This window comes from Moschus berezovskii, chromosome 9 (assembly GCF_049115385.1).
Source record: "Moschus berezovskii isolate FMDL1 chromosome 9, NW_MosBer_1.0, whole genome shotgun sequence".
Taxonomy (NCBI): domain Eukaryota; kingdom Metazoa; phylum Chordata; class Mammalia; order Artiodactyla; family Moschidae; genus Moschus; species Moschus berezovskii.
The window spans coordinates 66,405,740-66,419,375 of record NC_142468.1 but is presented as its reverse complement, the minus strand read 5'-3'; the positions used below and the strand labels follow the sequence as shown (position 1 = coordinate 66,419,375).

Genomic DNA, 13,636 nt, shown 5'->3' with positions numbered 1-13,636 from the left:
AAGACTTTGTAACATTGGATTTGATAACAATTTATTGGATATGACATCAAAAACATAGGTAACCACGGGAAAAATAAATTAGATTATACCAAATTAAAAACTTTCGTGCATCAAAGGACATGAATAGAGTGAAAAGGCAACCCACAGAATTGAAGAAAATATCAGGAAATCATATATCTGATAAGGAGTTAATATTCAGAATATACAAAGAATTCCAATAACTCAACAATAAAATCTGATTAAAAAATAGACAAAGGACTTGATCAGACATTTCTCCAAAGAAGAAATACATATGGCCAGTAAGCACAGGAGACAATGCTCAATATCACTAATCATTAAGAAAATGCAAATCAAAACCACAGGAGATACCAGTTCATACTCATTAGGATGGTTATTTAAAAGAAAAAATAACAAATGTTGATGAGGATGCAAAGAAACTGGAACCCTTGTGCACTGTTGTTGGGAATGTAAAATGGCACAGCTGCCATGGAAAATAGTATGGTGGCTCCTCGAAAAATTAAAAACTAGAACTACCTTATGACCCAGCAATACCACTCTATGGGTGTATAACTCCAGAACTGAAAACAAGAATTCAAACAGATATTTGGATATTTGTGTTCATGGCAACATTATTCAACAATTATCAAAAGTTGTAAGCAATCCAAGCATTTACTGGAGGATGAACAGATAAACAGAATGTGGTATGCATACTACAGAATATTGTGCTGTGCTTAGTCGCTCAGTCATGTCCGACTCTTTGTGATGCCATGGACTGTAGCCTGCCAGGCTCCTCTGTCCATGGGGATTCTCCAGACAAGAATACTGGAGGGGGTTACCATGCCTTCCTCCAGGGGATCTTCCCGACCCAGAGATTGAACCCAGGTCTCCTGCATTGCAGGTGGATTCTTTACCAGTTGAGCCACAGGGAAGCCCAAGAATACTGGAGTGGGTGGCTTATCCCTTCTCCAGGGGATCTTCCTGACACAGGAACTGGGGTCTCCTGCATTGTTGGTACATTCTTTACCAGCTGAGCTACCAGAGAAGCCCACTATGGAATATTATCCAACCTTAAAGGTGAAGGAAATCTTACACACATCACAACATGGATGAACTTTGATAACATTATGCTAAGTGAAATAAGCCAGTTATAAAAGGATACAAGTATGATTTCACTTATATGAGATACCTAGAGTAGTCAAGTCATAGAGACAGAAAATCTCTGTAGTGTACAAGGAATGAGAAGCTATGTTGAATGGGTACAAAATTTCAGATTGGGAAGATGAAAAAATTTCGAATATGCATGGTGGTGATGGTTGTATAACAATGTGAATATACTTAACACCACTGAACTATATACTTAAGCATGATTATGTATATATATTTTACCACAAAAATATTAATACATACACTTCTACAAAGTTGTTAAAAGAAAAAAAAAACTGACAGGGCCAATTTACATGAAAAAGCAAATCAAAGGATGATTAAAGAAAATCTATGATTTCTTTCTTTCAGTGATGAAAGGAATAGTGACAGAGTCAACAACTGGTGCAATCAGACAGACAAGAGGGTGAAAAAACTGCAACAAGATTTTCCACATAGGTTAGGCATATAAGTTACCAAGTTGGTCCTAAAGTGTATACTATGAGGATCCATGAGTTGACCTAGATAACAAAAGATCCAGGTAGACAAACACCCTGACATGTCTGGTCACAGCTCTTTGAAGGACAGTGACAGTTCTTAACTGCAGTATCTGATCTAAGTATGTGCTCACAAAAGCAGTACTGATTATAATATGACTATCTACAGAAAACAAAGCTAACAGAAACATGCAAGAACCAAATAAATACTCACCAGCAAGAGTCCTAGACAGTGGCAGATGTATGCTTACAAGATCTTCAGATACTTTGTAGGACTTAGTTTCCAAAGAATGACCACACAACTGTATTACTGTTTTGCTACTAGATTTGAAACCTGTACTACACCTCATCACAGCTTTGTGACATTCTTTATAAGCCACTAGTAAGAGTTCTTCCTAAAAGGAAAATAAGAATGCAAATAAACTGATAAGTTACCTACTTTATTATTAATATATCATTTAATAAATATTTACTATTAAATAAATACAAGCACAAAATTGTTCTATGTGTTATTAGAGCTACCTCAACAGGATCTGCAAACCTGTAGGAAACATTAAGACAGCCAGATAGACACACATACACAATCAAAGTAAAAAATTGCAAGCCAACTAATAACTCTAATAGGGCAAAAAAAGAAAAAAAATCACAAACAATTGTGAACACACATTTGTAAACATAGCTTTTGCGTGGGGTCTGAAAGAATACGCAGCTTAAGCATGGGGGGAAGATGGAGAGATGGTAGCAATGTAAGCAGAGATACAGAATAAACAAACAGAAATAAGGGGAAGTACAACTCCTATTCAGGGAGTGGAAAAGAATAAAATCTGGATAAATCAGAGGGCTTATGGATAGAATTAATGAGCCAGTAAACTGGAAATATGCATTGGCGCAGTCATGTGAATTTGAAAAGACTTGAGAGTATCCAATGTGTAATAACACAGTCAACGTACTGATTCAAGAAGAATTAGTGGGTGTCACTGAAGATGATGGATTGGAGGGGGCAATGTTAGAAGACGAGGAAACCAACAGAAAGTTTTAATACTAAGTTAACTGTAAGGTGATAAGGAACTCAGCAAGGGTGGGGGCAGTCATGGGGAAAAAGAATAAACTTACAGGAAATAAGTTAGGATTATAAAACAAATTTAGGAGGAGGAAGACTCAAATCTGGGTGAGAATGGGAGGGAGATGAGTCAAAGGTCACTTTTTAAGAGCATTTCTCACATGGGTTTTATTTTTAAAAAAGAATTCTATAGTTAAATAAATTTTGGGACTATTCCTCTTAGAAATGATTGATTAATCCATTGATTTATCAAAAGGTTTGAGAAGTTCAGTGGTTTAAAAAAATGTTTGATTTTGTTCAACCTAACGTTTTTCAATCTTACCCGAACACAAAACATTTTTTTCCCTCAAAGGTCTGTTAACATCTAGCACACAGAACTCAGTAGCTCTCAGATTTCCTGTATGGATGAATGCATGAATCATGGTGTTATGAACAGAACAAGAAAGTCAAAAAGGGAAAATGCAAGCTGGAAACAGAATGAAATTATGACAAATCAATTAACTATATATTGAGTTTGAAACAGAAATGTAGGATCTAAGCAGTCATGTGCAACACACAAACACAAGTGAGAATACAGCTTGGGAAAGTTATGAAGTTTTAATTGAGGTGGCAGAAATAAAAGATCTGTAAGAAAGAGAAGAAAATATTGGGGAATGTCTCTTTTACTAGGCAGAAGGAATTGAGGGGGAAAAGGCAATCATTGATTGAAACGGGTAAACAATAATAGAAATATTAGGATAAGAAGGCTTGTGAAAATCTGAGGGAAAGAGAATTTCAAAATGATTAATGTTCTCAAAAGAACACAATGCTACAGGTATTTAAGGAAGAGGGAAAAGACCTGAATTTGGTTACTAAATAGATCCTTTGAAATTTTTTCAAGACAGTTCCTATTAATTCGTAAGGACAGAAGCCTGGCTCTAAAGCAGTTTTAGAAACTAAAGAGTGGCAACAGCATATGTAGATGACATCAGATGATAGTAAATGTAGACATCTGCAGGTAACAAGATGAACACCACACACTGACCTCACCTCCAATGATTAACCATGCCCTCCACAAAGGTGAGGAGAGCCAAAAAACATGTGCTGTGACAGATAACTGGACAATATTTCCTGTCCTTACTGTTCTATGCAGCTACTGCGTTAGATTAAAGTCTACTGTGTCTGTGAGTGTAGCTGCCACTCTGAACACCAACTGCTGGTGGTGCAACAGAAAAGGAAAAAAGGGAGACAGAAAACTGTTTATAAGGTAGCAGTGCTGAGGGTTCTTTTATTCTCATTGTTTTTAAGGACAGTCCTGGTGTTTAAGGCAGATAAAGAGTAGGAAATACCAGAGGAAACTCCAGGAAGAAGTAATATAGATTGAGACCAAGAGCCTAGGTAGAGACAACACTTTTAGAAAGAAAGAGGTAAAAAGAAAGAGACCAATAGTGAAGATATATGCAGAAACTCAGTGAATAGACTATAGTGAGCGGTACAGAAAAACTGGAGAAGATGAAAAAATTTGACTGAGATAATGTTAATTTTCTCAGAGCAGAAATAAATAAGGTCATCTTCTCAAAAGGGAATCTGATTAGGATTATGTGTTTAAAGAGGGTTATGGTCTAAAATTATTGTTTAAGGAAAAACATTAGTTTTATATTTTAAAAGTAATATTTTTAATGGTTTAACATATATAACAAGACTCTTGATTGAATAGTCACCCACTTCCATTGTTGGACTATTTAAAAGTCTAATCTTAATTTTCATATTATTAATATTCATGTCCAAGGAAATAAATTTAATTAATTTATTAATTGATTAGTGTGTGTTGTATTTTCTAAACTCCATTCTTCCCAACAGTAAATGGAATACCATGGAGAACATTTTCTAACTAAGTGTAAAAAACAAATTTAATAAGACGATTCAAATATATAAGAAAATATCAGAATAAAACTTTACATCAAGGAAGTTGCAATATAAAACTGTGCTATTAACCATTAGAACACTTAAAAAGGCACTGATTCTACTAAGAAACTTTACTTACATCACAAGCACACCATTCTTGGAACATTAGTAAAATATTCTTCAACTGCATCTGTATAGCAATGGCAGCCTCCCAGTCAGGATCTACTTCTATGTGTTGCCCAACTTGCCTTCTGATTTCTTCCATTCCCTATAAGAAAAGAGTAGTTAATATACATACAGAGGCCCTCTTTCTTTGCTCCTCCATTGGCAAAATATAAAATCATCAAGGTTCATACTCCTGTATGCTTAAGGATTTTTTTTAAACATGGCTATCTAAGTCAGAATGCATGGGTTCAAACTCTCACTCTGTCACTCTCTAGCTGTATGATCCTGGTCAAATTATTTCTAAGCTATGATTCCCTTGTATGTAAAATGGGGATAATAATAGTAACTTCCTCATAAGGCTATGAGGCTCAAAAGAAATAATGTGTGAAAATATTTACAACAGTTATAGTATACATTAATAAACATTAATAGTAATAGCAGCAGTTAATTAAGGTCTTTGAAAGCAGGATCAGTGAGGCAGTGTTTAAATTTTACTTTTACTTTGCTACAGTTATTCTTCTTCAAAACCATAATTTGCTCAAAATATGAAAAATCGGGATTAAATTTTTAAAATAAATTTATCTTACTGATGTACAGAAGATCTATCATACCTGCATACAGGTAAGAATCTTCAAAAAAGATCGAAAGCCTTCAAGGAACTGCATTCTTAATCTTTCTGTCCATACTGTGGGCTTGCTGATCAGGATATATCTAATATTTCAAGAGACAAAGAAACATTTCACTTTCCTATTTTGAGATAATTTTAAGGTTCTCAGGGCTATAGACAATGTTGATTCATCAAAATTATGGATTCTAATTTCTTACAACTCTAGGCAGCACTAGATTTATGCCAATAAAATGTGAATGCTCTACCAGAGGCAGATGTAAAAGCTAAAGCCTGACTTCCCCGCTCAAAAATTAGGCTGATTAAGTGAACCTAGAAGGAAACTAGCTGGTCACAGATGGATAATCACAATACAATTTTTCTAGAAGAAATCATACCCTTTAGCTAAAGGACCAGATGAAATTCCCTCAGTCTCAAAATACATGTCAAAACTACCTGTGCAGGATGCCTGCTGTCTGTGCAAACTGTTTCAGTATATTCTATAAGTTAAAAACTAATTTTATTCATTAAAATGACACACTTTTACCCCTAAAGCATGTAGTCATAAGAATTATAGAAAATTTGCGACGCATATAGTAGTTTGGCCTGAGGATTCAATACCTTTTATTGTTGCTCCCCAGTATGACTAGAGATTTTCAATTTGGTGTGAATATTCTGGTACTGGTTACCAGAGCCATTCAGTCCTGCTATCTGATTTCAGTACCATAGATAAACTACTGCTGGTGGGTCAGGAAATTTGTAACAGACTTCCTACCTCCAGGCATTCTTTGCCCTGATCCCAGAAGAAGGATATAAACACCTATGTCATACTGGCTTACATATCAGAATATATTTGTTTCAAAAGATAAACAGACCCAATGTAGCCTACAATTTATAAGAACAATACTTCTTTTGGCTGTAAAGAAAATGACTGGTTTCACGTCCAATGGGAACAAGGTTTACCATGAAATAACTTCTCAGGAAGGAATAATTAATAACTGATAAAAATTATTTTGCACTCAGTCAACCCAAATCAATTCCTATTACACAACAGGTATCAGGAAAAGAAATATAGATAACATACCCAACCCTTGAGGTTCACAGTGTAGAGGGAAAAAACAGATATGTATCCTGAACACTGTAATCCAAAGTTAAGCTCCCCAAAAAAGGGCACAAAGGGAGTAATGCAGAACATAAAAGACAAGGCAAAAAGATGGATGAAAAATTAAGTTTTATTTGTAAAGATAATAAGGACTGTGGTTTAATTTTTCCCTTTCTTTAAATATCCATTAATATATTCAAAGTTAAAATACAATCATCTGGACTTTATCAAAGAAATAACTTTAAAGTATGTTAATTATATTCTAAACTTTCCCTTTAAAGTAAAAAAGACTAAAGTTTAAATTCTACCACAATGAATAAATGGCATCAAAGTTTGGCTGTTTTCTAGAGCACAATGCTACTCAAAAGGTTGGTTCACACACCAGAAGTATCAGCATCAAGTAAATCTTGAGAAATGCAGAATCTTGGGTTCTAGTCAGATCTACTCAGTCTGCCTTTTAACAAGCTCCTGCAATGATCTGCATTCATATTAATATTTGAGAAGCACTGATTTAGAGAAAAGAATTTATGTTTCTAGTTTCTAGTGATGTCACAGAGTTTACGCCTGACTCCTGTAGGAGACCTAGGAAGTAAAGAAGATGCAAGAGACAGGAAGAAAAGAAAAGAGTAAGGAAGAAAAGAAAACAACTAAAAGGCATTAAGTATTCGTGGCTATTTCTGATTTAAAAGGGTTTCAGGAAGAAGTGGTGAATGAATAAGGCTATGGGGAAATAATGACTACAAAATTTCTACAATGAGAGACTGAGAAATGGGGCTCAATAATTACTTGTAAAATGAAGGGCATATCTGATTGGTGTTTCAGGCCAGGTTTCAGAGAAGGCGCTGTTGCTGTTTATATAGTCTGTGAGTCTACTTGATGTAGTGAAAGGAACATGAGTATTACAGATAAATAGTGCTAGGTTCAAATCCTGCCACTTACTAGCTTTTTGACCTCAGGCAAATAATTATAATCTACAAATAAAGAATATATCACCTGCCTTATGAGAACATTGCAAGAATAAAATGAAGTAAAATGAGTAAAGCTCCTTAGCACACAATGGTTGCTAACAAATAACACAGGACCCTTGTGAGAGTGAATTAAATAAGTCCTCAAAAGACATTAGATTTCCCTTCTCCTTGTCATTAGAGATATGTCTACTTATATAAGGATGTAGGAGAGAAGTTGTGAGGATTAGAAGGGTGGGAAAACTTTAAAATTACCTTCCCAACCAAGGACCATAAAGCTTTACCATAGGGGTAGGCTTCCCAGGTGGAACAATGGTAAAAGAATCACACCTGCTAATGCAGGAGACAAGAGAGATGCAGCCTAGAGGAGGAAATGGCAACCCACGCCAGTATTCTTGCCTGGAAAATTCCATGGACAGAGAAGTCTGGCAGGCTACAGTCTATGGGGTCGCAAAGAGTTGAAGTAACTAAATTATTTACTGCAGAGAATAACTATAGTCAGAGATCCACAAAATAAAATAAAATATGGTAAAATAATGATGTGATTATGCACTACTTCTCTGGATAGAAAAGTAACTGTTATAAGAATACTTCAGAGTAAAGTACAGTAAAGAGATTTTTCCTATACAGCAGACCAAAGGAATGACAAATAGAATAATTTAACACTAAACATTAAGTACTGCCATTTGGAGTTTTTGTATATTTTTTGTTTGTTTTGTGTGATATAAATTATGTATAATTTGCAAATCACACTAGCTAAATGGTAATTCACTACTAAACTCATTGCCATCTCAACTTGTACTGAAGATATGATAACATAATAATTTACTGAATTTTAAAGAATGAATTACATGTTATAATTATGTTTAGAAACTGAGGAATTGGAAAAGATCTGGAAGTATTTTTCTCAGTATTGCCAAGGATCCAATGAATAGTTTCAGAAATTTTGTCAAATGTATTTTTCTAACTAAACTATTTCTAGGTTGGTTTGGAAACTTGTTTCTATCCCTTTATACCTTACATGGTCACTAGAGGAAATGGAAAAAAGTAGAGTGATTTTATGCCCCAAGGGACAAGAATAAATAATCATATATATCTCAGAGCTCTTTTTTTAAACAGCAAAGTAAATGAAACATATTTTGTCAATATATTCTTTTTTTTTTATAGGTAATGTAATTTTATTACAAATTTCAGGATCTAAAAAGTAACCTGTTACACTGACTAAGGTAGCTCTGAGATGCCCTGTCTCAGGTACGGTCCTGTTAGTGGCTCAACCTCACAGGAGAAGAGACACAGTTCCCCCGCCCGCCATGCGGGGCGCAGGCAGTGCACGGGGCTATGCCGTGTCCACGGCACACGCCGACCACAACCACCGTGGCCATCACTCTGGCATCTGGGCCGTGATGAGCTCCATGTGAAGGACAAGCAGGAACCTCAAAGGTGGCCTCTCTCCTGCTTTTTAACTTCAGTGGTATTTAGGAGACTGTGTGCTGAAGAAGAGTATGTCCCCTGGGCTAAAGCCCAGTATAGGAGCTCTTACTACAAGCAGGAGACAAAAGAGGGGCCGTGTGACCAGTGAGAAGTCTGCGGCCAGAACCCAGGCTAACCCAGGCTACAGACAGTGACTGTTGGAGAGATATCCCTGCCAGATGGCCACCAACAGAAGGGCTGGAAACCACCTCGGGAGGTCAGCCAAGCTACCCTCCTGCTTCTGTACAAGAAACAACTTGCCCACAGTCACGGGCACGGCCTGGGTCTCCTGTCTTATATTTACTTTTTAAAAGACTACAGGCAGCATCTTTATGAGGGGAGCTGAGGGAAGCATTGGGCAAGCCCTCTCCATGGGCTAGCAGGGACCCGGGCGGGGAGGGCAGGGCAGTACCTGAGAGGCGGTGGAGACCGCAGAGCACTTCGGCTGCGGGACCGACGGGAAGAACAGAGGAGCCTGGAGGAGGGGTCATAAAGCGCACGCTCTTGGCAGAGGGGAGGCTCCAGGCCGGAGCGTGTCAGCAGCCGGGGGGCCCACAGTCAAGCCCTCCTGCCTGGCCCCCCAGGTTCCCACGAGAACCCTCTGCCTCTGAGGTTGTGGCTCTCATGGGACGCGTTACCCCGGGGATGTTTGGCAACACTGGGGGGTGCTGTCACCAAAGGGGAAGGTGCTACAGGGGCTGACGGGGGAGGCCACGCACCCTTGGGGGCACAGGCGCTCACGGCCCGGGTTGCCCAGACGCCACAGAACAGGTCGAGGAAGCACTTTACACCCTAGACCCTGAATCTCAGAGGAGCCCAGGCCAGCAGACCGCACATGCAGCCTCTATCTCAAGCCCCGACAGGCGGGCCGCCCCTGCCGTGCTGACCCAGCCCCCTCACCCCAGAGCGTTCCGCGAATGTCCAACCAGCTGCTACCCATTCGGATTCAGTCGAGACAACTAACACCTTCCTCCTTGTCTTCTTTCTCCTGGGTCGCGAGTCCTGGCAGCAGGTCACGGTGGACCCCAGGAGGAAAACCTGTTTCTTCCGCAGAGCCAGTGCCAACCCGACCGCCACTGCTAGGATGGCCATGGCAGCCGCCCCTCCCAAGAGCAGCAGGGACTTGCCCTCGGGCAGTGGGCCGGCCTTCTCGAGGTCGTTAAAACAATTTTTTGAAGTTTATGATTTATTGAATACTTTATATAGCATAATCCTTACGGTAGTCACCATCTATTTTAAAAGAAATAGAAATTTATTTCCTTTTAGGTTCAATGATCCCAAATATGATCTATCATGTGATTTCAATTTCAGTTTAAAAGGAAACTCTATTCTCTTCAGGGAGAATATTTAATAAACCTTGGATGAATATCTATAACTTGATCATATGTATGAAAAAGGGAGGTAAAAAAATTCACATCAACAAGACTGTTTGAAACTAACCACAAAGAGACTATGCAAGAGAGGCAGAAGCAAAATGCATACGGGGAAGTGAGTGGAAGGCATGGTGACTATGATGGAGATCTATTTAATGATCCCAAAAAACCCTAGTTCCTATGAGAGGCCCTTCCTCAGTACCTTCTTTATTGACCTGATTTTAACTCTATAAGAAGCCTGCACTTAAGAGATTTACTGACAGTCACAGTTCTTTGTACTCATCATCACTAGATAACCAAAAAGATCAGATGTTTATTTATAGGATAGAATAATCCAACTGTTTAATAGGTACCCTCACCTTTTGACTCGAACAACTTACTTTAGATCACAAATTACTGCATATACTCTTCCCAATTTGTCTTGGCTATAACCCTGGAAGTTGAATTTACTGTTCCTATCCAAATACTCAGGCAAAACTTCCAGGAGAGTTTCAGTTATGACAGAGATAACATTCTGCTCTTCAATAAGATGTCGAGCCTGTAGAATATGTCAAGAATATTGTCATTAGTATTAACTCATTAGTGATTTTATCTATTCATTTGGTTAGTATATCATTTTGAGTAAATGTTTGCTGAGCATCAAACACAGTCCTTATTCTCACAGAATAACAATTTTTGAGAAATTATTTTCTAAAAGTTCCCTACCTCTCAGTAACTAGAAAACACCTGTCTGAACACCCCAAGCCCATTACACATGTTACTGACATGAATGTTTACCACTATTAATTATACAGTGAGTGAAGTAGAACAAACAGAAATACTTCACGCTTCTATCATATACGTTATGTATTCTGACATTTCCCCCTCACTCACAATTCAATTTCTCTTTCATATCCTTTTCTCTGGGCTTTGAAAAGAGAAAGCGGAAACCAAACTATCCATAAGAAACAGCAATGGTAGTAGTACAAAAAGGAAGCAGAATCCTTCACTCTCCTCCCAAGCCTTGCAGCACCATCTCCTGCAAATGCCTGACAGTCATATTCTCCCCTAGCCTTGCTGTATCTTAGGCTCTCCTCTCACCCCCAACAACAACAAGAGTAAAGAACAAAAGACTAGCAAAAAATACTTTTTTTTTTGGTATTAATAAGGCAGTGCTCCTAAGTTACTCTGCTGCTGCTAAGTCGCTTCAGTTGTGTCCGACTCTGCGCGACCCCAAAGGCAGCAGTCCATCAGGCTCCCCTGTCCCTGGGATCCTCCAAGCAAGACACTGAGAAACCAGCTCTGGTATTCCCCTGCAGAGATGAGGACTTTCAAACCAACTCAGAGCCATCACTCCCACTCCATGAGTTACCTAGTCCCTGGGAACCATTAAAGTATTCACATGCTGATACCACTGAAGAATTATTCAATTTTCCAAGCGGAATAGAACATAGTGACTCAGAAATTGTTTTAATTCAACATTAAATAAAAATTCTTTAAAAATAAAACAAATGTTACTTAGAAAGATTGTCAAGACTGATTAATACATACCAAAGTAGGAACAGTAAACATCTGAACTGAGAGTGCAGTTATAGAGATACTTCTGTCATGATCATCACTGATATAGTCTTTCTGGAGCTGCTTGTAATACTGAAAGATACAACAATAAGTAGAGAAGCAATTATAAATGACTAATGAAAACTTTTAAAATCCCAATTTTAACAGCTGCTATATTTGTTTCTATGTATAAGATGGCAAGTATTGTAATACCTATTTATTAAAGGGATATACTACAGTCAACAAAAATTTACTAAAAAAGCGAGTAACAAAAGATCGAATAGAAATTCAGCTATCCAATTTAGTATAGTAAGAAATAATGATTTTTAAAAACAAAACACACACATACACACAGAGGTAAAAATCAGAGAAGACTACAAAGGTGCAATATATCCTTTCTCCAAAGAGAATCTGGGGTGATCTTTAGCAGATCTTCTTCCCAATGAAATACAGCAGGGACTTTATTAAATGTATTTAAAAACTGATATGACCCAGAAAATCAATCATCAGATTCAATCCAGCCTTAAACAGAATGATGCCAGCTGTGCATAACTTCTTATCCATATTAGTGCATACCAGATGAAAATCAACCCTGATATCTTGTGAGAACAAAAACAATAATATATCCAGTCATGCCTCAAGCAGCTATTATATGTAAGCACAGTATTAGATCCTTGACCTACATATTTAATTCCATCCATTAGAATTCACACGAAGTTTAACAGGTAATCTTAAGGAGGGTGAACTGCTGTTGTATAAAGAAAAAACTTCATTTCAGATCACATACCTGGTCCTTTATTCTACCTCTAAAGAGTTTTTGAAGAATAGAGTTGATAATTTGAGTTGTCATCACCTTTCAAGAAACCAAATATCTTAGCTGCTTTTATCAGTCTAATTATAAAATGCAGGAAGTGCAAGTATCTTATCCCACAGTATCATTTACCTATGATAACCATTATTTCATGTTCTGCTTCCAATTCCATTCTGATTCTACCTCTGTCCTACGTTTTGCAGAATTTTGTGCAACTCAGAATAAACTAACAAGTATTTCTTGCATACCTCCATATAAGACAAAGTAGATTTAAAGAAGTACATGTTCTAACTAATTTAACTTGAGAGACAGACAAGAAAATACAACAGTATAAGGGATATACAACAGATCAACAAAACAATATTAAAAAGCGATAGAAGCAGTCCCAAGAAGGCGGAGGAATAGGATGGGAGGAATAGGACACTTTTTCTCCCACAAATTCATCAAAAGATCATCTGAATGCTGAGCAACTTCCACAAAACAATTTCTGAACACTGGCAGAAGACACCAGGTACCCAGAAAGGCAGCCCTTTAAAGAAGGTAGGACAAAACATAAAAGATAAAAAGAGAGAAAAAAGAGTTAGGAACAGAGACCGGTCCTGGGGAGGGAGTTGTGAAGGAGAAGTTTCCAAACAGTAGGAAACTCTCTCACAGGTGGGTCTGTGGGGAGTTTTGGAATCTCAGAGGGCAACATAATCAGAAGCAAAAAAAACAACAAAACCCACAGAATATGCGCCTAAACACAACTGCCAGTAGAAAAGTAACCCAAACGCTTGCGTTTGCCACCAGCTAGCAGAGGCTGGACAGGGAGGTGCAGGCTGCATAACTGGTGCTTAGGGTAAGGACTGGGCCTGAATGCCCTGAGGACAATCCGAGGGAGCCAACGTGAGAGAGCAACCCAAACTGTGGGATCGCCAGAGATGAAAAAAAAAAAGAACTTTCCCGTGAAAGGCTCTAAAGTGCAGCCTGTGCAGCTCACAGAACAAAGGATTGAGCCAGTACCAAAGGAGAGCTAGCCGGCTGTGTACA

General features: G+C 38.0%; 1 protein-coding gene across 1 annotated transcript in view; it reads right to left on the bottom strand.

The window, feature by feature from the left end:
* UBR1 (ubiquitin protein ligase E3 component n-recognin 1) overlaps positions 1-13,636 on the bottom strand; it is a 150,255-nt gene that overhangs the window by 84,704 nt on the left and 51,915 nt on the right. The window contains exons 11-15 of the mRNA XM_055435348.2: positions 11,791-11,889; positions 10,641-10,798; positions 5,358-5,457; positions 4,721-4,849; positions 1,852-2,032 (exon numbers count right to left, since the gene is read on the bottom strand). Of these exons, the coding sequence (XP_055291323.2) occupies positions 1,852-2,032; positions 4,721-4,849; positions 5,358-5,457; positions 10,641-10,798; positions 11,791-11,889 (667 nt within the window). The remainder of the gene's footprint in view (positions 1-1,851; positions 2,033-4,720; positions 4,850-5,357; positions 5,458-10,640; positions 10,799-11,790; positions 11,890-13,636) is intronic.